General features: G+C 44.1%; 2 protein-coding genes across 16 annotated transcripts in view; one reads left to right on the top strand and one right to left on the bottom strand.

The window, feature by feature from the left end:
- Positions 1-6,889: 6,889 nt before the first annotated feature.
- On the top strand, positions 6,890-22,258 carry PROZ (protein Z, vitamin K dependent plasma glycoprotein). 2 transcript variants are annotated; one of them, XM_053307163.1, is made up of 8 exons: positions 6,890-6,970; positions 11,289-11,452; positions 13,522-13,546; positions 16,747-16,860; positions 17,675-17,806; positions 19,418-19,503; positions 19,849-19,963; positions 21,795-22,258. In XM_053307163.1, the coding sequence occupies exons 1-8, from the start codon at positions 6,901-6,903 to the stop codon at positions 22,118-22,120; spliced, it is 1,032 nt and encodes a 343-aa protein (XP_053163138.1). In that variant the 5' UTR covers positions 6,890-6,900; the 3' UTR covers positions 22,121-22,258. The 2 variants fall into 2 exon arrangements, with proteins under 2 accessions (XP_053163138.1, XP_053163137.1); XM_053307162.1 differs by having other exon boundaries at positions 21,603-22,258.
- PCID2 (PCI domain containing 2) overlaps positions 22,051-23,565 on the bottom strand; it is a 28,968-nt gene continuing 27,453 nt past the window's right edge. For all 14 annotated transcript variants that reach the window (XM_053307168.1, XM_053307173.1, XM_053307165.1 and 11 more), the window contains one exon: positions 22,051-23,527. In XM_053307168.1, coding sequence (XP_053163143.1) covers positions 23,438-23,527 — 90 coding nt within the window. In that variant the 3' untranslated portion in view covers positions 22,051-23,437. The remainder of the gene's footprint in view (positions 23,528-23,565) is intronic.

Raw genomic sequence — 23,565 nt, 5'->3', positions numbered from 1 at the left:
TGAAGGGTCATCTCTGTTATCTTTCTTATGTATGGGGATTATAATGGCCACCCCCCAGTCTTTGGGGATGTATGCAGTTTGATCAATAAAGGCAAACAGAAAGGCCAACAGCAGTAGTAACCACCAGGTAATATTTGCTTTAAACATATCAAGCGGAATAAAATCATTCCCCAGTGCTTGGACTGCTCTCAGTTGCTCTGTTAGCCATTTGATCTCATTAGCTGACACTGAGAACTAGAGGTGGCTCTTGCAGCATAATCTTTAACAGCAAAAATAAAAAAATCTACCAAGGTGCTCCCCACTCGCTGTGTTAACAACTGGCTATTTGGGAAAAGCTTGTAATCCCCATAATAATCAGATCCCTTTTACAAAGATCCTTCATGCCCCCATAATGAAACTTTCATGCTCCTATCCTCCCCAAAATGTGTGCCCCCCCCCCCCCGCCATGGGGTGCTGACCATGCCTTCCATTCACCATGCTGCTTGCTGCGGTCCATAGGTGGATCTGTAACTGGCCCAAAGCGTTCAGTGCCTGCCCTCCAGTGGTAATTTTTGGTACTATCACAGTAATCTCCATCAATTGGGGTGTCCACGGAACCGGCTGGTCCAGTTCGGTCCAGCACCCCCTCGACCCCCCCCCCCACGGTTCGGTTTGGTCGTTGAAGTTTGTGAACATTTTTTAAAATAAAATAAATAGTTTTTTACTCACCCCCTTCAGGGGAAGTTTCCCCTCCCCCCACGGCCTCCCTTTATGCCACCACTGGCTGTTCAGCTGGCTCTTTAGGCCACACAGAGGCCAACTGCACAGGCGCGGTGACCTCCAAAATGACCACTGTGCCAGAGGGAAGAGGCCCAAATGGGCCAAAGAGCCAGCCAAAAGGCTGGTGGCAGCATAAAGGGAGGCCAGCAGGGTGATGGGGAATTTCCGCGCACCACCCCACACGCTGCCTCCAACAACGCCCCCATAGAGAGTAAGTTAAAAAAAATTTTTTAAAAATAATTTGCAAACCCCACAAACAGTCATGGGGGTGTTCAATCCAGAGTTGGGCTGAACAGGGGATGGTTCGGTTTGACCCCGAACAGTCGACATTGAACCTGTTTGCACATCCCTACAGTCAATCAGCTATGCTAGGGATGCCAACAGTCCCGTACCTGAAGCAAAAAATTGCCTGTCCCTTAAGAGAGATTTATAAGTTTATTCGGTCATTGACCAGCAAATGTCCCTTAAGGGACACTGGGGCATATTATACCTTTGCACTGAGCCCTTTGAAGTCTGGGTGAAGTCCATATTATGGACTTCATAAGGAACAACAAAGCCCACAAACCTGGAGAAGGTGGTGGCAATTCAGCTTCAGGCATGCTTAGAGGAAGCTGATTATTTGGATCCATTCCAGTCTGGCTTCAGGTCTGGTCATGGCACTGAGACGGCCTTGGCTGCCCTGGCTGATGACCTTTACTGGGAGAGGGAGAACAGCAGTGCCACCTCGCTGGTTCTTGGCAGCTTTTGATACCTTTGACCATGGTATCCTTTTGGAAAGAATTCGGGAGTTGGGGGTTGGAGGCACTGCATTCGGTGGTTTCGCTCCTATCTCCAGGGTCGATATCAAAGAGTTGCCATGGGGGGATGTTGTTTGGCTCCTTGGGAGTTGACCTGTGGGGTTCCTCAGGGGTTGATTTTATCCCCTATGCTTTTGAACATCTATATGAAGCCACTGGGAGAGGTCATCAGGAGGTTTGGAGTGAGGTGCCACCAGTATGCTGATGGCGCCCAGCTCTATCTCTCTATTCCATCTCAATCAGGAGAGGTGGTTGAGGTGCTTGACCATCACCTGGAGGCAGTAATGGGCTGGATGTGGACCAATAAATTGAAACTGAATCCAGACAAGTTGGAGGGCCTGTGTGTCAGGGGCTCTCAAGTCCATGAAGTGTGGAGATATCCTGTTCTTGAGGGGGTGGTAGTACCCTGGAAGGATCACATGCGTAGCTTGGGCATACTCCAGGATTTGTCGCTGTCACTGGAGGCCCAGGTGACAGCGGTAGCCAGGAGTGCCTATTTTCAACTCAGGCATGTCCACCAGCTATGGCCCTTTCTGGACAGAGATAGCCTGGCCACAGTGATCCATGCTCTGGTAACCTCCAGACTGGACTATTGTGATGCGCTCTATGTGGGGCTGCCCCTGAAAACGGTTCGGAGTTTGCAACTAGTGCAGAATGAAGCAGCAAGACTGCTGATGGGCACTTCTGGCCAGATGCACATCACACCGGTCTTAAAGGAACTGCACTGGTTGCCAATTTGCCACTGAGCCTGAGTCAAGGTTTTAACATAAAGCCCTGAACAACCTGGGCCCCAAATACCTGAAGGAACGCCTTCTCCCATATAGACCTACCTGTCAGTTAAGATCTGCCTGTCAGTTAAGATCTGTAGGCCCCCTTGGTAAGTGGCACCACTGTAAGCAGTTAAAGGGGCAGGGGCACACGAAAGGGCTTTCTCTGTGGTGGCTCCTAGGTTGTGGAATGCCCTCCCCTCTGAGCTGCACCAAGCTCCAACATTGTGCACATTCAGAAGAATGGTGAAGATGCACCTCTTTACGATGAGCCCCAGGTGGCGCAATGGTAAAACTGCCGCCCTGTAACCAGAAGGTTACAAGTTTGATCCTGACCAGGGGCTCAAGGTTGACTCAGCCTTCCATCCTTCCGAGGTCAGTAAAATGAGTACCCAGAATGTTGGGGGCAATATGCTAAATCATTGTAAACCGCTTAGAGAGCTCCGGCTATAAAGCGGTATATAAATGTAAGTGCTATTGCTATTGCTAGTGCTATTACCCTGGCCTTTGACTAGAGACGTAGTTGTTCTTCCCCTCTCAAGCACTGTATATTTTACTATATTTTTGATTTTATGATGCTGAATTTTAATTATGCTTAATATTAGTTTTATTGTAACCCGCTCTGAGACCGTTGGGTATAGGGTGGGCTAGAACTGTAGATAGATAGATAGATAGATAGATAGATAGATAGATAGATAGATAGATAGAGCCCCAATTGTTCAGTAACTTCTCTATGCAAACTTGCAGGTGCAATTGGCTGGGTGAGTGAGTGAGCGAGCAGTCTGCAGTGCTCCATGAGCCACTCAGAGTGGAAAGACACATTGGCTACTTGGACTCACTGGCAGCAGCTTTCCAAGGTTTCAGCCAGGAGTCATTCCAAGAACAGGCAGGGAGTGCACTTGGGACCTTCTTCATGCAAAGCAGATGCTCTACCAGTGTTTGTGATAGACACTCAGACAAGCCATAACAAAAACAGTGATATTTGGAGGGTGTGTGTGTGTGTGTGTGTGTGTGTGTGTGTGTGTGTGTGTGTGTGATATGCATGCAGTTGTTTTCAGCTTTCGTGGAAGTTATTTGTGTGCATTGTTGCTTCAGTGGCTGACTGCATTCATTTTTCAAAGGGAACGTGCATACAGATGCCCTCAAGTGCAGGGAACAGACTGGAAGTATATTGTTTTACCTGCATTGAACTACTGGCATACACTGTACAAATACTGGACATGCTGTGATGAAAACATGTGATTAGAACTCCTTGTATCTAAGGATCTGCTTATATTCACTAATAGAGTTTGGGAATTGTGGCAGGCTAGGGTGGACTTTTCCCTGTCTGCCTTGAATCGAGGAATATTGTTGCTGCAATGAATGCTGCATGAATATTTGTTACTGATGGCAGTGAGCATTGTTGGTGTGTTCTCTAGAATTCCTTCCCTGTCAGCCTCCCTCACCCCCATAGTCCATCCTATATGGCTGGATCTGTGGTATTGAAACTTCCACCCATTGTTCACATAGCAAGCTGCCATATTTTCTGTTAGATCATTGGTCATTTCTCTATGTCTGTATTGTTGACACCGACTGACAGTAGTTCTCCAGCTTCAAAAGGAAGGGGTCTGTCTTTGGTCTACCCGGAGATGCTGCTGGGCACAGAATCCACTACCCTCTGTGTGTAGGGCACATGCTCTTACCCTGAGCTGTGGCCCACCTTTGTGAAGCCTTCCAGGAGAGGAAATGAGTCTATATGTTTGTATGTGTTCTTTTGTAGCAAAGACACATAGATGCCTGGAACTCCCAGGCAAATGTTTGCTGCCTGTTGTCCCTGGAGCATGGAGTGGGAGGGTGGTTTGAAGATTTGCCCCTCTGGGGCCCCCACAAAAATAACCTATAAATATCTTGCACACTGTCTCATTCAGACCTTGGTTAGGGATGTGCACAAGAACCAGTTCAGAGGTCCTTTGTGGGCCTCAGTCTGAACCGGTTTGATCAGCTGGCAGTCCTCCCAGTTCGAAGGTGGGTGGCATACCTTTTAGGGTGGGGGAGGGTTCCCTTACCCCTCCCACCACATTTCCCCCACTGGCACTCAATTTTAAAAGTCCCCGTCAGGGTGGCAGCGTACCTCCCTGCTGCCTTGGTGTTAACCTCCTTGCCCAGAGGTTAATGGAAGTACCCAGCACATATATGCACGCTGGGCCTGTGCGTGCGCATGTTGCACTTGCTTGTGCACATGCCACGCTCACTCACACACTCGTCAGGTGGGAGCATGAGCGAGCAAGTGTGATGTGCACGTGCATGTGCACAGCATGGCATGCGCACTGGGTACTTCCATTAACTACCAACTTAGGCGGACAGCGGGGCGGCAGGAAGGTATGCTGCTGCCCCGATGGGGACTTTTAAAATTGAACCCCTGCCCTTAAAGGTATGCCCCCCACCTTGAAACCACCCCCCGCCAGTTCCATGCACATCCCTAACCTTGGTACGCCACTTGACCTGATTCTGAGGAAGAACAATTTCAGGCAAAGTTAAACTACCACATTATTTTATTAGTTCTACAAAGACAAACATATATGACATGGTTATTTAATGGTTATTTTTTGGTTATTTAATTGGTTATTCTTTAACCAACAACAACTAATTATCCATGTTTGTAATAAAACAAGGGATCTAAGTGCCTATAAATGAGCGTTTATTTCTTGTTTCTCATTCATTACTGTTCCCCTCATTTTAATTTTTAATCTCTATTTCTCTCTTTTCCTAATACAATATCTTAACTGGTAAATATACCAGTCATCCCGCTGAGCTGCCTGAGTGGGCTTCTAATAAAACTATTCTGTATTTCCAGTAGATTTAAAATACTGCCGCCGCCACCCCCTTATTGACAGAGCCTGAACTACCTTGAGATTTGGCATAGAATATCACAGGGGAAACTCTCTTAATTTTTCTATTGGACAAGTACAAAAAAACCCGCCACATGTATTCTTATCCCACATGGGATAAGAAAAACTAATAGCTGCTGAACATCTGAGGATGCTTTTGCACCAGATAGATCCCATTTTTGCCTCCCTTTTTCCTGAGCTAAAAACCAACTCCGAGAGGCTTGTAAAAAGAAAAGAACAAAAAAGGAGGCTTTTAGCTTTAGATACACTCAAAAATATTTAGTAGGTTACAAGAATAGGTTGTCTTGGGCTTCAGTTTTAGGTTGCATGTAGGCATGCTTAGATGTTTACAGAGTCTTTTGCAATGCATAGGCTAGTGTTTCTTATTTTAATTATGTTGCAGGTAAACAATAATCAAACCGTATCAGGGATATACAAAGCACACATGTTTGATCTAAGATCGTAAATAAACAACTAACTAACTACAAAGCACACACACAAAGAAATATAAGTTTCTAACACAAAGTTTGACCAAAACCTTTCCCTAAATTAATCTTCCTGAAGCCAAAGCCCAGGCTTCCTATCCTTGAACTCACCAAACTCCTGATGAAAACCAAGCCGCTCCAGTTCTACCTTCCAAGAGCTGCAGTCATCTTGTTGCAGCAAACTCCATTGCCACATGTTCTCCTCCTCCAGCATAAAACATCCTTTATTGTTCCCAGAATTCCCAGCAACAGCTTTCTAGGTCCCACCCCCATCCCTGGTGGACTGATTGGATGATCTCTGGAGGTCACCAGCCTGCCAGTCAAGACAAAGGTTCACTTCCAGTTAATGCTTTAGAGGGAGGGGAGACTGGTTACTACAAATAGCAACCCAGGAAATTACAAAACCTTTCTAAATAAAAATAAAAATAAAATAAATGGCAAGGTACTGCCCCCCCCCTTAGAAAGAACCTATAACCCCTACTTAAGGTTACATTCCTCTTTTTTTAAAAAGCTACATGATTGTACACTATGTCAGTGTCCTCTTTGTGCAACAATAGCACACACAATATTTTGTGTAGATTTTGGTGGAAAGAGTGTGAGAGCAGAAGAGAATTATTCAGATGGCAGGTTAAAACAATTGAAAACCCTTTTTCAATGTGTATCTTTATGGCATTGCTTATTGCTTTTGATGCTGTTTAGTTCTTGTGCTGCTGCTGTTGCATTGTTGATGATGACTGTTTTATTATGTTGCCTCTAAGAGGACTCAGAGGGCCAAGTATGGGTGGAAGGTACAGGATATAAATATTTGATTTAAAACATTGAGTTATCTTCAGCCCGGTGTATTCACTGTACGGTTCAATCACATCCTCCAATTTTTGAAGAGCTCTTCTGTATTAGGTCCATCTTTGCTGTCTAGTGATGCCATACAATATGTATAACAAGGATCAGATACTCTTTCCAAAACAGAAGATAAATTATTTCTGCCACCCGAGCCCTGTAAACATAAGCAGTGGTTTGCCATGAAAACCTCCCCAACATCACCACTGAACAATGAACCAATCTGTGGTGTGGATTTTTTTTTTTAAGTATCCAGTTGTTGACACTAATCCCTGTCATTGCCCTTCTGTTTTCTTATGGATTCTTGAACTTTAAACTTTGCTTTAGTCTTTACCAAAGAGCAACTGCTATTCAGGCAAAATAAGCCAACAGTTTCAGAGGAACAAAAATGGGAACTCACAATTGGACAAGATGGCTTGTCTGGCTTGTCTTCATTTTTCATCAGGCAGAACTGACAGGTATGGTGCTTTGTCCATTATAATAGTCATTTGATGTTATGATAGTTTTCCAGAAAACAAAAATAGGAATATGATGGCATTAGTTACTTGTCATTTAATCTGTACCTTCCAAGTAAAAAACAAATGTATTGAGATATTTACTGAGATATTTAGCTGATGTTTAGTTGAGTATATAGGTTGTCTGTGCCACAAAGGCAGAATTTTGTGATTAGCGATTACATAGATCTAGCTTATTAATTCTTAATGCCCAAGAGTAAAGAAGAATACATAAGAAGAAAGGGGGGACTATGCATTAATCAATGTAGGCATCACCCATAAATAATTACTACTGTCACAAGTCTTATTAGCAAAGGGAGCACATTTTAAATAAGAGTTCCTCCTGCATCAAAGTAAAGTTAGTTGGGAAATGTGGCAGTTGCACGATATGCAGAAAACAGTGCTTGCATTATCGCGTGTTTAAAAATAATACATGCACAATGTCCTTGCTTTTAAAATGTAAGTAGAAGTATAGGTCTCATTCTTTTTTTAAAAAAGAAAGGTAAGGCTGCAATCTTATGCATGTTTACTTTTAAATGAACACAGTGGACTTGTGTGCATAGAACTGCACTATTGACTAAGAAACTCCATATAGTTCAGATAATACTTTCCCCTTTGCACACATTCTACATGTGTTCTTCATGCCAGCTTAGCTGTACTGTCACAGCCATGTTTCACTGTGTGTTTACATGTAAGTTATCTTTACGTGCTTTGTATGCAATGTTTTCCTACTTGGAGAGAATCTGGGGTTAGATGCGAAAAACAATGTAACTAGCTTACTTCCTCGTGATCTATTGCTGCAGACACTGTTATCCCAGCCAGGTTTTGCTGGGGAGAAAAGTACTTCTTGCTGGGGAGAAAAGTACTTCTTCAAACTGCTGCAAGGTGAGGCAGGGGAGAAGGCAGAGGAGAAGGCAGATGAGGCACTCCCCTCATCTGTGTGTGGTTTTATGTGTGTGTGTGTGTGTGTGTGTGTGTATATATATATATATATATATATATATATATATATATATATATCCCTTTTAGAGGTGATTTGATTAGAATTTGGATCACTCGTATCACCCAGATTCGAGTAGAATAAATCCAAATTGATTTGCACATCCCTAACCTATTTCCTCCAAAGACTAGTTCCCCACCCCTTATCTGGATATTCCTTCCCAGTGCCAATCCACTAATTAGGTGTGGCAAGGTGGCCACCTAAAGCAGCACATTAGCAGGGGGCAGCACTCTGCTTTCCTCTCATTGTTGCCAGCTGTCCTGCCCATCCCCTATATCTGGCAACAGTGATATTACTGTTGCTCCTCCCTCTTGCCGTACCTTAGAGGGAAGGCTTTCGAGCAGCAGAACATTTCTGACATTTCCTGCTGAGCAAAAGCAGCAGTGGATGCCACCGCCACTATCACTAGGCAGTGGGCATGAATGGAGCTGGGGGGAAATTGATGTGCAGCATGCTTAGTGGCAGGTGAAAAACTCAAGTGGGTTAGGTGGGGAGGATGGGTGGAATGGTGAGCAGGGCACTCAACAGGGCTGGGGTGATGGTAAAGGGGTAAGGTTGCACCGTCGAGTTGGTGTGGAGTCCTGGTGACCACAGAGCCCTGTGGTTTTCTTTGGTAGAATATTGGAGGGGTTTACCATTGCCATCTCCCGCACAGTATGGGATGATGCCTTTCAGCATCTTCCTGTATCGCTGCTGCCCGATATAGGTGTTTCCCATAGTCTAGGAAACATACCAGCAGGGATTTGAACCAGCAGTCTCTTGCTCCCTAGGCAAGTTATTTCCCCTCTGTGCCTCAAGTGCTGGAGGGTGTCTTGACCCAGGCCTAATGCTAGAGGTAAAGACATTATATATGTTGTTTTTGTGATCACTTTCTGCCCCCGCCCCCATGGAGGGTGCTGGCACTGATGAGGAACAAGTTAGAAGGTTGGGACATATTGGTCCAACATGCTGTCCTGACTGCCGAGTATCTGGATACCATGTTCAGGTAAAAGTGGTGCTGGACATTTTTGGATGATACTCATTTCCATGATGTGGCATGATTGTGCATGCCCTGCCCACCTGCCCCCAGCAGCACACCAGGGACCACGAGCTAAGTTTGTGGGTAGCTAAATAGTGCTTATTAAAACTGCATGTGGACAATTCTCTTGCACAATCACGCAACAGTACAATGGGAGGGATGTAGGATGTGTGAAGCCATGGTGTGCTCTTACATCCCTAGTCATCCTGGAGTGGGAACAGTCAGACTGTATTATCCATCCTAGTCCACTAACTTTTATTTCTCCCATCCTACAACTAGGCTTCTTGCACAGTGCCACCTACTGGCCTTACTGCTTATACAGATAGCACCACACTAATCTTCAACAGGACTACTGTAAAGTGCTTTCTAAATTCACTGTATCATTGTGTAGTATCTAAGAGACCTGAACTATGAACCAGGCAGACCCCAGTCAAATGTGAAGTCACCAGGAAGCCATAACTGATTAACTCACCAGGAAGTGAGTTCCAGGAACTCACCAGTACTCACCAGGAAGCCATAACTGGCTGCAATTTCCCCCTGCACAATATGCATTTTTGTGCTTTTATTTGATTTTTGTTTGGGTTTGTTTTCAGTAGTTCATTTTAATTTCTGTTTTTTCTTTCATTTTCAAGAAGGAAACTGTAATCTTACTATAACTGCGGGCTCTGGACCAGAGTTCTAATGCGCAATTACTTCAGTCTGGTGGCCATTTTGTTTTATCATATGACTCACAATACTACATCATCATCCAGGGTCATTATTGTCAAATTCCTGGTTTCAGTTCATCCCATTCAATCCCAGTTTCAAATCCTGACTTGTGCTTAAACCTGGCTAGAATGAGTCAAGATTTGCCAACTTTGGATATTTGAGGGGAGCCTGACATATTTGAAACCACAATTGGAAGTATAATTCTCCCTTCGCTTGGATGTGAAAAAGAGGGAGGAGTACATGAACCCAAAGGTTGGAGTGTCACATCAAATCACAGTTTGTTCCTGGTTTCATATGACATCTGAACTGGTCCTTAATCATCTCTTTCTCCCCCACCCTGCTTTCTCTTTCACAAACATATAAATCTAAGAGAAGGTTTTCTATATTGCCTAATTCCTTAAAAAAAACACAACTCCTCTGCACATATTCATGATCCATCTTCACGTGGGCATGTCTGCCTGCAGGCGTTGGGAAATAGGCACAGCATTCAAAAGATTCCTTGTCCCTACTCCATTCCTACCTTGGTTCACTTGAACCAGGAGCAACTCTAGAATAAAGGTAATTACTGAGTGTACTACCTGCCTGGCCACATTGGCTTCTGCAGCTTGTTTGGAGGTAGAGTGAGTGAGCGGGGCTTCTATAAACAGCAGAAGCCTTCTAAAATAATTAATTTGAGCAATAGAAGGACCATAATATACTATGACTACGTAGTCTGACACTTTGCTGTAAAGTTCCAGTCTGATGGATGGGGAAGCAAAAAGAGAAGCAGGAAATGTTTCTGGAGGAGTACTCACTAACCCTTGGTTTGCCTTGGAACCATCCTCGACTTGTCGTGCTGTACAATGGGCCACTGCCAGAAATGGAAGAATGGCCCCTTCCTGTGTCCCCATCCAAGCGTTCCTCAACTCCAGTGCAAGCAGGGGCAGCCCTTTCTGGAGACAAGTTGAGGCAGTCATCTCAAGCAGTAAATTATTGGGGTGCCAGTGGGATGGCAATATCCCCATATCTACCACATCATGTGACCTCTGCTGCCTGTTAGCCTTGGAGTAGCTCTTCATCACAGCCACTGCTTGGCAAAGAGCTGCTTTGAGATGGTCCTCTGCCTTGCCTCTTCTCCCTGCACTACTGTACTATTGTACCGGGAGCTACCAGGACCGCTGGTTCCTACAGATTGCCTGCCCTCCTCTCCTCATACTCCTTAGAAAGCTTTCAAGAAGTGCAAGGAGAGAAGAGCACACAGCTGGCACCCTTGCAGGGGCCAGTTTTGAAAGGGGGCTGGCTGCCCTTCTAGGGGCATGGGGCAAAGCAGCTTTGGGTGCCTCCCCTCGGGTCACCACAATATCTTGGGTTACCTCTGAGTGCAGGTCATATGCCCGCCCCCCTGGCTTCAAGCTGGGAGTACAGAAAAAGCAAGAAGTGGAGAGCAGGGCTCCATCAAGTTCTGTGCTGATGCAGTCACATGACTGTTTGCACTCCATGTGGATGGATCATGCCCAGTATGGTTTTTTGAAAGAAATCTAATTTTTTGCTTGTTCTCCTTTCATCCTGCTTTTCAGTGTTTCTATCAGCCAATGATGCAAATAAATTTATTGCAAGATCAAAGCGTGCCTCTTACATGATTGTTGAGGAGATCCTCCAGGGTAATTTGGAAAGAGAATGCCTTGAAGAAAGGTGTACCTATGAAGAGGCAAGAGAAGCCTTGGAAGACACTGAAAAAACCGTATGTAGCCTTGTCAGGTTTTTCCTTATGGGCAGTTTAATCTGCATAGCGGTCAAGCCACCGTGGTTGTATTTAAATCACTTTATGGGCCTTGCTGAACCAGCAATAAATGCCTAAGATGTTAGGATTTCTGGATAAGTTAGGATTTCTGGATAAATTACTCCTGCATGAGATAAACTACATTTTGCACTCTGGAGATGTTACTCACACATTGCAAACAGATGTAACAGCAATGGGGACAAGAATTTAACAGTTACAGAGTTAATTTGACAGTTAAAGAGTTAATTGTGATGGGCCAGCCCTATGTGCTCCTACAGAGTATGTTGTGAGAACCTAGAATTTCTGAGCAATCCCAGTTAAATTGCTGTGGTTAACCAGCATTTAAATGGGATTGCTAACCAGGATCAAGAGCACACAAGACTGGCCAATCATGGTTAACTATTATGTAATCTCTTATTTCCCTAGAAAGCACCAACATGAATTCAGCTATCAGTCAGAAGGAGCTTTTTGAAATCACTTTGTAACCATTGCAATAGGCTTTTTGACAAAGATAAATTGTTTTCCACATCTTGTTTGGAATTGTGGAGAATATTGAATAGATTCACAACAAGTTGCCTCAGTCTTCAGAAAGATTCATTCCACCATATTCTACGTTTTTTCCACTTGGAAGATCTTAACTTGAAATGGAGGTTGCTATAGTGGATTTTATAGTATGTGTGGACTTTATAGTACGTGTAAACCTAGTAACAAGTGGATAAGTTTGTCCTAGTTATTTACAGGAGTTACTGTATCGGTACAATATTATTTGTTCCCATTATAATGGTATATTATATTTCAGAGGCGTAGCAAGGTTGTAATGAGCCCAGAGACAAGATTTTAAAATGCCCCCCTCCCACCTCACTGAAGCTCAGCTCATGAAGTAAAGAAATCTTAAATGAGGCTGAATAGTGGTAACGAAAAGCATAGTAAAATTCGTATATTTATATTCTTATATAAAAAATATTATTATATAATATATAATATATATAATAATTATATTATTATATTATCATATAATATTGATATTATATAACCTATGTGCCACAATAGAACATTATCCTAAATTATTTTTTAAAAAGGTTTTGTAAATTGTGGACAATGCAAGTCATTTAATGGTACTAGAGGAAGACATGCTGTTCTGGTAGCTCCAGGTCTTAACACTCACATCAATTTTGGAGGATGAATACAACTGAAGGAAGCCCAGGCGGGTGCGTGGCTGTGGGAGCCAGTCATGTGACTTGCCTCAGTGGGCCCCCAGACAACTGTCTCCCCTTGCCCTATTATAGTTACGCCCCTGTTACATTTGTTTAAGAATCGTTGGGATCTGTTGGTTTTCCATTCAGTGCCTGCCTCCTCCTCATAGATCAGTTTCTAAAGAATGGAGGAGCAGAGCTGAATTCAGGGGGAAATGGCAATAGTAGCAACTCATGCAAGCTTTTTCAAGGCATCCCCCAAATTCCCACAAAAGGCAATGCAATGGGATTTTATTATGGGAAAATGTCAGAATATTTGAACTGCCATTGCAGGGTGGGGAAGAGTGAATGGCCTGCTGGTGTGTCAAATGTTTGAGTACTACAAAAACTGAATTGCAAAGTGGTGCAGCTGCTTATATTTCAGCGGAAGTCCTCTGTGGTCACTGGCTGACATCGTAAAGATTCGAGGATGCAGTGGGAGGCTGCTCCTAACACAGCTAGAGACTTCATGCTGGCTCAGCACAAGGAGAGATTTTTGCTGATCTTCTCTGCCTCCAGAAGTGCTTTGTGCCCTCCAAAAATATATCTCTGAGGGCTGCTTGACCCTCTGGGACACATTTTTGGAAAGCACAAAGCACTTTCAGAGGTAGGGGAAATCAGCTAAAATTGCTCTCCTCCGCCCGTAAGCATGCCAGCATGCAATGAGTAAGTGGGGGAGCCTTAAGAGCACCCTCCCACTTCCTTATTCAGGATGTCAGCCAGTTTGAGTAATATTTGCTAACTTAAAAACAAACAAACAACTTTAATCTTAAAACAATTACAATATTTTTTTTCCAGAATGAGTTTTGGAATAACTATTTTGGTAAGTAGGTTTTAAATGGGCTTTTCCAGAATTTTCTTCTGATATTTGCATTATTTTAAAAACTATAGGCCCACATATGGCACAGTGAAACACAAGTGGTTGAGCACTACCTGCGCTAGTGTGTGGGGGGTCTTGTGGTAGTAAGCATTAATTGTCCCCTTTGCTAAGCAGGGTCTGCCCTGATTTGCATTTCAATGGGAGACTACATGTGTGAGCACTGTAAAATATTCCCCTTAGGGGATGGGGTCACTCTGGGAAGAGCACCTGCATGCGTGCATGCAGAAGGTTCCAAGTTCTCTCCCTGGCATCTCCAAGATAGGACTGAGAGAGACTCCTGCCTGCAACTTTGGGGAAGCCACTGCCAGTCTGTGTAGACAATACTGAGCTAGATGGACTCAGTATAAAGCAACTTCCTATGTTCCTAAAACCCTGCCTGTGCTGCTGTGGAACAGGGCAGTTAGGCTCAGACTTAAAGTTTGTGCAAATGCAGTTGCGCGACATGATGCCAATTACCTCCATTGGGTGTTGTTCAAGGACAGAGTGGTGAGAGGGCCCAAGGCAACAGGGATGGGTGGCAGCCAAGGAGAGACGGAGAAAAGTCTGCCAACAGGCAGGGACTCTGCTCCAGTGGAGGAGGAGGAGCTGAGCCCTGATAAGACTGAAGAGGAGGCGTGTGAGGATAACATCAGCAGCATGCCTCCCAAAGGGAGGGGGTCTGAGCAGGAGGAAGGAGAAGGGGGAGAGGCTTGGGCAACAGCTGTAAGGGGTAATCAATTACAGGTAATAAAGAGGGGCGTTGGCCCCCATAATTGGGGGCAGGGAATGCATCGCCTGTGAGGAGGCATATAAGGAGCCGGCCAGGGATGAGAAAGGGGCTGGTGGAAAGTGTCAGGGGCCCCCGGAGAGGGGCAGACACAAAGAACAAGCACCTGGGACAGAGGAGGCACAGGGTGATGCTTAATCTCCTTCCTGTCCGTGCTCTGAGGCTGGTCCTGATAAGCCTAGCCAGGCTGGGTAAAGGAGATAAGAACGTTTAGCCAGATAGAACACTAAAAATCTAAGCTATTCAAGGCCAAATCCTGACTTTAAGCATCCATTTGACTAGGAAACTGGCAGAGTTTTATAAGCAGAACTTAGCCCACAAATGTAAACCAAGTTATGCAAATGCTTATGAAAAAGATGTAATTGAAATTAATGACGAGATCACATACACACCCACCTACCGACACACACACACACCCGAACCAGTTAGTTTGGAACCTCAAGCTATTTCCCTCCAAACTCAGAAAATAGCTTGTTTCATTCAATGCCAAATTAGACTCCTTAGGCACCTTGGCATTCTGCTACTGTGATGGTCAGGGGTACTTAGAACAGGGGCATAACTAGGTTGGAGTGGGCCCTGAGACAAGATTCTTAAATCCCCCCCCCCACCGAGAAATTTTTTTTAATGACTTCAAAAGGAAGATCGGGTAGGCGCTGGCAGGGGGTGGGGGAGAGCATTGAACCGGTTTGTGCATCCCTAGTTTCCAAACACTCTTTGAAGGTAGTCCCACAGACAGGGCATTGTGGTAATATGTCTCTGTGGACATATAGAGTGAATGAGAGCTTCTGCAACAGTACATTTGTTTGGTATTGAAAATGCCCCAGGCACTCCTGTGTGTTTGTTATGTACTGGACCGCTGATAAAATGTGGTGCTGCTCTGAAGAGAACAGTGGCTGATGTGAGAAAGCCAGGAAGCACCAATGCAGTGAGAGAGAGAGAGCAGGCTAATAGCACTTCCCAACTTACTGGATCGGTGCACAGGGGAGGGCAAACTTTTGATAACCCCTTCCTTCCTCCGGTAGCCCTTGGGGACATACTTCTGGGTGGTGCTCAGGGGGAAAGGGGAGACTGTCAAAAATTGCCCCCTCCTCAGTGCAGTCAGTTGGAAAATACTGTTAGCCTGCTCTCTTGCTGCTTCCTTGCTCTCTTATGTAAAGCAGTGATCTGTTGCAGTAGTGGGGAATGGGGAGAAAGGGCTATATGCTGACAGTCGCACAGTTGGAAAGAGAAAATAAACACGGTTCCCTACATAGTACAGAACTAACCTATGGAACTCCCTGTCACCCAGTGTAGCCATGGCCAAGAGTAGAGGTGATCTTTCCTGCCCAAGATGCGGTCCACGTCTATTGGCCTCTTAGAACAGCAGGAGCGTTGCTGAGCACTGAAAGATTCAGCTTCCACACGAAATACAGCTTCCTGTATTTATCAGTGCCACACCAAAAAATTCTCTTCCCTCCCCAGCCCATTTTCCATGCTTCATAGCTGAACATTTTATAACCTGCTGCAACCCCAACCACCCCCATCCCCGCTCCACATTTTGAGGCGGGCTACAGGCCTGGGAAACTCAGCTCTGCATTGGCTGCCGCTGGGGAGAGAAACGGTGCTGCAGAAAAGCCATCCCCAAGTTGGTCGCAAAGGCTGCATGAGTGCGGCGAAGTCCTTGTCTGGAGCTCTCCTCCCCGTGGCGAGGGTGGAGGGAGGAGGCAAGCAGAGGGTTAAGGCGAGGGAGTGGGGTTTCCTAGAGAGGCTGGCTTGGCGAGAGGCCCTCCGCGAGGACGGCCCCCTCCCTCCGAAGGCAGCCTTGGCTTTAGAGAGCTGCTGGATGGTGAGTGTGCAGCAGCCAGAGGGGAAGGCGCCGGCGGCGGGGGATGTTGAGAAGATCGGGTGGGGGAGAGCCTCTGAGGGCCCCCCCCAACACAGGGGCCCCAAGACAACGGCCTCCCCCTGCCTAATTGTAGTTACGCCCCTGACTTAGAAATACAGTAACCTACTTTTCCCAGTAGTCCTGCCACCTGATTCACATCCATAATAACTTGTTAGGTGGCAGAGGGTACCAGGATGGGGCCTGAGGAGCTCTTTCCCCCTCCCATTACAGCAGTTTGGGTGGGTGGACGGGAGGGAGGGGAGATGGCATTTATGTCTTCTCTGCCTCAGATTAACACTTAGGATGGTGGTGGTTGCTAAAAGTCACCAATATTGACACAATCTGAATGAGAACTTGCACAATTTGAAAACATCAGTAATTGAAATCAATAGGAATGTTTTTCTAATATAAAAATAATAATCAGAGAATAGTTTACTGGTTAGTAGAAGGGCCCTGGGAGAAGACCAGAAAATAACCTTTTAAATGTACTTACTAGTATTTTTTCTTTTTCAGGGGGTGAACGGTGTTCCTCAAGCCCCTGCCTACATAATGGTGTGTGCAAGGACAGCATTCGCAGCTATACATGCAATTGTACAGATGGGTATGAAGGAAACAACTGTGCTTTTGGTACGAGGAAACATTTTTGAATAAAGATTCACTTTTCTATGCATTGCTGCCTAGAATTATTTCTTACTCTCCAGCAACTGAGTTCTGCAATTTCATCTGGGTCTGTCCCACTGTTGGTTGATCTTACAACTTGACCTCCATTGCCAAAAGTGAGATTGGACTGTGTGTATATGGGTCTTATACATGGGATCACAGTCTCAGGGCTGGTGAAATGGAACCATGGTTAAAGCCTGGTTGGCTCTGCATGACATCCGCAAGCCTTGGAGATCCCCGCCCATGCCCATGGGAGTGTCAATTTAGGCTAAAATAAAACAAGATCAGTCATGATGTCTGAACCAGCTGATCTTGGTTTATTCTAACTCACTCAAAACCTTGGTTGCAGATCACTGTTTGTTTCAAGTAGGTTAGAATAAATCAAGATCCGTCCATTCAGAAGTCACAACCTGTCTTGGTTTACTTTAACCTTATTTTAACCTCCCTCTCCATTGGAAGGGAGAGTGCGCACTCCTAAGCTTGGGGACACTGCATGGAGCTAGGCTTGACCCAAGGTTCCATGTAACATCTGAACCAGCCTTCAGTCTTTGCATGAAGAAATTACTAGGAATTAATGGAAGTGTTCTAAACACTATCCAGAAACAAGGACTAGCAGTAGGGTAAACACTATGGTGTTGGAAAAATTAATAATCATCATATTACAGGAGGATGGGGGGTGGGGAGAGAAAACATTAATTGGTGCAAGACAGTTTCAGTTTATTGTTGCTTTTGTTTGTAATGCATGTCTTCTTGACAAAACTGTGTGTGTTATTCTGTTTAGCAAAAAATGAGTGTCGCCATGAAATGAATGAAGGTTGTCAACACTTCTGCTATCCAGAATTGAAGTCCTATCGCTGCTCTTGCGCACAAGGCTATAAACTTGCAGAAGACAATAAATTATGCATTCCACAAGGTAAATGTAAAAGCAGAAATGGGAAGACAAAGTGTTTTTTTGGAAGATGAAGCACAACATTGATTTGATCTGACTGAGGAGTAGTGGGGTGTAGTGTAATGTTTAAGAAAATGAGCTGTGATGCAAACAGTCCCTTGCGCAAAGCTAACTCTGACTGCCCTTAGGCAAGCCTCTATCTTTTTCAGCCTCCTCCCTTTCCATCCATAAAATGAGGTGTCATATTAGCCTACCTGGCACTGTTATAAGAACCACACTTACAATTTGTGTGTAAGCACTGTAAATACCATATTACTAGCAAACCATATGTCCTTATAATGGGTGCAGTGTGTGCGGAAAGACAATGTATCTTGCAGGAGTACTTTGGCGTATGAGCGTGTCTATAATTGTGTATAAAGCATTCTACACCTCAGACCGCCTCACCTTGTGGTTCCCTATTGGTGGAAGCTATGTTACTATTAAGAGCAATGCTCCTACCAGAATAGCAGGCTTTGCTCTCACTGTTCATTGCCCCAGACCCCCAAGTACAACACCTTCTCATCTGCCCACACATACGTAGGTGTGAATAGCAGTCATCCACTTACATAAAAGATAGCAAAAGGGATATTTTCAGGGGCAACGTATAGATGAGGATGCCTTTGGTGATTCTAGCATTGGTATCCCAGACTGCAGCTCATTTTTGTTTTATAAAACAAAATGCTGACCAGTGAGGACTGAGCCAGCAGCTAGCTATATAGTTCCACCCCTTCATCTGTCCCGAGTTTCCTGGTGCAATACTAGTGTGATAGTATCTTAAGAATTTTATTTTTATTTATTCATTCATTCATTCATTTTCTATACCGCCCTTCCAAAAATGGCTCAGGGCGGTTTCCCCAGATAAATAATAAACAAATAAGATGGATCCCTGTCCCCAAAGGGCTCACAAACTAAAAAGAAGCATAAGATAGACACCAGCAACAGTCACTGGACGTACTGTGCTGGGGGTGGATAGGGCCAGTTACTCTCCCCCTGCTAAGTAAAAGAGAATCACCACATTAAAAGGTGCCTCTTTGCCAAGTTAGCAGGGAATGGCATTTATATGTGTTGATTATGTTGAATTCTGCATGAAGGGGCTATCTCCTCCTTCTTGCTTAGATATGCCTATACCAGACAGCACTGTACTGTTTTGGGCAGCAAAGAGGCCCCACTATCACAGCGACACCAATGGAGACATTTCCTTGGTATGGAGACCAAAGTGTCTTGTCATAGTTATTGGTTTGCCAGCAGAACAGTGCTGTCCTCCTGATCCTCTGTTATGAGATGCTTTAGTTCTCAAGGTCGCAAGCAACAATAACCTTCAGAGGAATCAAAGTTCTGAACATTGTTCTAAAGAGATGAACTTGCTCTTGTTAAATGTGCTTGTGCTGCCTATAAAGCCCTAGGCTCCTACCCAGAAGCCTGAAGTGAATATCTAATTCCAAAGATGCTACAAATACCACTGAACATGGTGAGGCAACTGTAGCAAAACAGAAAGAAATTTAGTGCTCTCATTGGCCAAGAACCTGGTTTCATTTGGGGAGTTTTATATGAATGTGTTCATCTTAATACAGATTGTGTGTTAATATCTTTTGTTAGATCAGTGTGCATGTGGCAGATCTGAGGGTCACTTACCAATGCAGCAGAATGCAACTGAGAAGATCCACAGAGGATTCCCTTGGCAGGTATTCAGAAAGAGATGCATTAGAAATGCTGAGTACAATTCTAGTCTGGGTTGGCTGTAGTGGTTCAAGCAAATATTTGCAGTGCCGTAGTTGGAGCAGCTTTCTAAGCATTGCAAGTGGGGCAAACCCATAGCTCCACTGCATCAGACAGATATATTAATTTGAGTATCACCCTTGACCCAGGTATGAATAAGGGTGTTTTTTTAAGGTTCCCTAAAACTAGAGATCACAGTTTCATCATAACAAGAGCCAGCGTGGTGTAGTGTAACTCCATGAAGCTACCTTATGAGATTGACAAGTTATTAAATCAGAGCAATGAAGACTGTGGTTTGATTTGCTTTCAAGGTCCTGCTCTTAAACCCAGAGGGGGAAATGCTCTGTGGAGGTGTGCTGCTGAAAACTAATTTTGTACTGACTACAGCTGAATGTGCACTGCTGTCTCCCATCAGTGCTGTGATTGGTAGGTAGCCAAGTCAGATTTATCTCATATTTCTATTAAAGAGAAATATCTTCATTTGGGATTTTGAAAACTCCAAAATCTAATAGATAGAATTTCTGACAAAGAGAAAGTCATATAATAGACCCAAAGCTTCTATCTGTCTCAGCAGGAAAAAATATATCAGTTAACTCTGATAGGTCCTGTTCTCTTATGTCTTCTGTGTATGCCTCTTTGAGTGGCAAAACAAGTAATATGGTGCTTTTGTTTCACTCCCTTTTCATTTTGCAATGGGATTCACACGTAAAGTGTTTTGAGCACATTGCAGCCACTTTGTTTCAGGAAATTGATAGAAATAAAAACATCACACCATGCCTTTGCATTCACATAGGATCCAAGCGAAGCTAATGACTATGACCCATGCCCCCTGCCTTACCAACTTATCTTAGAGTTGGAAGACTTTTCTAGGAGCTTCTAGCTTTGCTAGTTCTAGAGGCCAAATCAACTCCACAAGACTCTGGCTTGAATAAGAGGGAAAAGGAGATTTAAGCAATGGTAACTTTGAAGCTACAGGGTCTCAGTACACATACATGCTAAAGATGTGCATGGAACCAGGTGGGGGTGGCGGGTGCCACTTTAAGGGTGAGGGAAAGTGCACATACTCCTCCCCCCGCTTTCCCCCCATCAGCGCTCATTTTCCATAGAAGTCTTTGGAGTGGCAGTGTACCTCCCTGCCACCCCTTCCCCCTCTTCGGTCAAAAGTGGCCGAAAGTACTGCGTGCATGTGCGCACATCTTGTGTGCACTTCAGACGTGCGCACATGCACCCAATACTTCCAGCTGAAGAGGGGGGAAGGAGTGGCAGGGAGGTACACTGCTGACCCAAAGGCTTTTATGGAAAACGAGCACCGCTGGCGGGGAAGCAGGGGAGGGGTAAGTGCACCCTCCCACATCCTTAAAGTGGCACCCACCCCGGCTTCAAACCCACCCACCCCCAGTGTTCGAACCTGTTCGGAGACCCATAAAAGGGCCTCCGAACAAGTTCGTGCACATCCCTAATACATGCAACTCAATACATGCAACCCAATACATGCCTATAAGATTATATACTTAGGGGAACTTGTTTCCTAGATGGAAGTACTTTTCATGAAGAAAGTGTCTCTCATATGTAGTAGTTTTTTAACATGGCTGGCTTGAAGGCCATGTTACAATGACAAGGCCTGGTGCAGGGATGAATTTATTTGCATGCTCTGTACTTTCACATTTCTGGTCCTCATCCCACACTCCATCAGAACATAAGCTGTTTCCATATGCGAGTCTTGGAGGAGTGCAGGCATGCTGCCTTAGTGTTTGTTTCTTCTGACTTAGGAAAAACAGATCCCAAAAGATAAAAAATGAGGTGCTAAGGACATATCAACACTTAAATACCTGCAAGTTCCATATCAATGATTCCCTTTCCCCATCAAAAGAGTTTCCTGGAAGTTGAAATGTGTGTTGAACAAGCAAGAAAGCATACAGATTGACTTGATATTCAGTTAATATTTGTTACTTAAGGCCTATTGAAAAGTTGCTGTCTCCACATTATTATTTCTATATAATGGTTTAAACAAAGTGGGTGGGCAAAACCAATGTATCCACCAATGAACACATCATTACCTCAACAGGAAACAATAGGTTGCAAGAAGCTAGACAAGTGGTATTTCTGAAACAGATACATGAACACATCCGCTACGATAGCACAACTGGCGAGAACAATCTGGCATTGCTAGAACTCAGTGTGCATATAAACTGCAGCAAAAACCAGTTACCTATATGTGTTCCAGAGAGAGATTTTGCAGAGCATGTGTTGATTTCAGAACTTGTGGCTACTCTCAGTGGATGGAAAATGGATGGAAACCAATCAACATCTTCACTAAGCTGGTTGCAGGTTTGGTACCTTCATGAAGATGAATGCAAGCAAACACTTAATAGAAGTCTGGTAACCAGGGAATTCTGTGGACACAGTCACGAGGAAGCGGGGGGAGTTCTGGCTGGAGGAAGCTTTAGTGCTGTTGAGTATAAAGGCACTTGGTTTCTGACTGGAGTTTTAGAACCATGGGCAACAGAAGCAAGTGAGTGGAAAATGCTTGTATTCACCAAGACTACAAGATACATGATGTGGTTCAAACAAACAATGAAGTAATTGAATGCTATCACAGAAGAATATGGAGGTTTGCAAGGTTCAGCATTTACATGTATTCAAGTACAAGGTCACTACTGTAAATATTATGTATGTTTAACTGTTTAAAATAAATCTGTTCTTAGTTAACAGAAACACTCATTGACTGTCTCTTAATGGTGCTTTATTCACATTCTATTTGGTCTCATTTTCACAAAAGTGTGTGGATTTTTTAAAAAACGTGTTAGAAATGCCACTTTCTCTTCCTGCAAAATAGCTCTATTTAGTGTAATGCACAGGCAAAGAACAACATACAATGCGAGTTCTACATGGCTAAATTCTTATAACTGTAACTGCCCTCCTGATTTCTGTGGCTCTGTGATGTGGGTTTAATAAGCATGGAGCGTATGCCCATCTGGTGGGAGTTCAACAACACCTCAAGAGGGACCTGCTTCCACTTGCCCTCCTTTAGGATGTCTCCATAATTGTATCATCAGAAGGCTACCTCTGATCGTTGCATTAAATCTTGCCATACATTCAAATGTGATTAAAATGTTCCTCTTAACTACCCTTGTATTCTCTTCCATATAAATGATTATGGTTTATTTCTGTAACACTAGCACTAATGTTTATTTCTGTAACACTACAGAAAAAAATAGCAGAAACACTTAAAATACCCATTAGTAGACTTGTAAAAGAATATTCTCCTGCATTATTTAGCATAGGAGAGAATAGTTCTGGAGAATTATTCTACCATGTATCAGAATATTTTTTTACAAATCTACCCAAGAGCAACCATTTCTACCACTGCAGACTACAGAGGAAACAATCCATGCAGACTCTTATTTTTGTGTAAATTCAAAATATTCTATTATTGCAGCCAATGATATAAAAGGTGCTGAACAGAGATCCCAAATGTCTGGGAAAGTCTTAAAAGAGACACTCAACTTGCATGAGGCAAGCAAGCCTTACAAAAGGCTCTCACAAAGAGTTGAGCGTTTCAAGCAATCAGCTGAATCCATTTATAAAAATGGGGTGTCTTATTTTCTGACTCCTGCATAAAGTTTGAATACATATTCCTAAACGTTTAGCATTTACTGGTATTTATAAAAACAGTTTGGTAATATCCATATACAAACACACAAGTGCAAACTACAACTTTGAGTAACATTTCTGAGCAAACATTTAGCAAGAGGGCAATGCTGCACTGTAGCTGTTTCTTGAAACACTTATCAGCAATCCAGCAGATAGGGTTAAATCCAGTTCCACCTTGCGGGAAGAGCCACTCAAGCAGACAGCCATGTTCTGGAGCAGCACTTCTCCATCTAGGTCACAGTAGATTCAACAGACAGTTGAAAGTGGGGGGAATGGGTTCTGCTTGCTGACCACAAGCTTCTGGTGTTGGTGCGAGATATAACCTTTAATGTGACCCTGGCAGTAGTAGAAAAAGAAAGGTTAGGATTGTAAAT

This window comes from Hemicordylus capensis, chromosome 3 (genome assembly GCF_027244095.1).
Source record: "Hemicordylus capensis ecotype Gifberg chromosome 3, rHemCap1.1.pri, whole genome shotgun sequence".
NCBI lineage: Eukaryota > Metazoa > Chordata > Lepidosauria > Squamata > Cordylidae > Hemicordylus > Hemicordylus capensis.
Note: the sequence above shows the minus strand (reverse complement) of the source record. Positions and strands in the feature narration are given on the sequence as shown.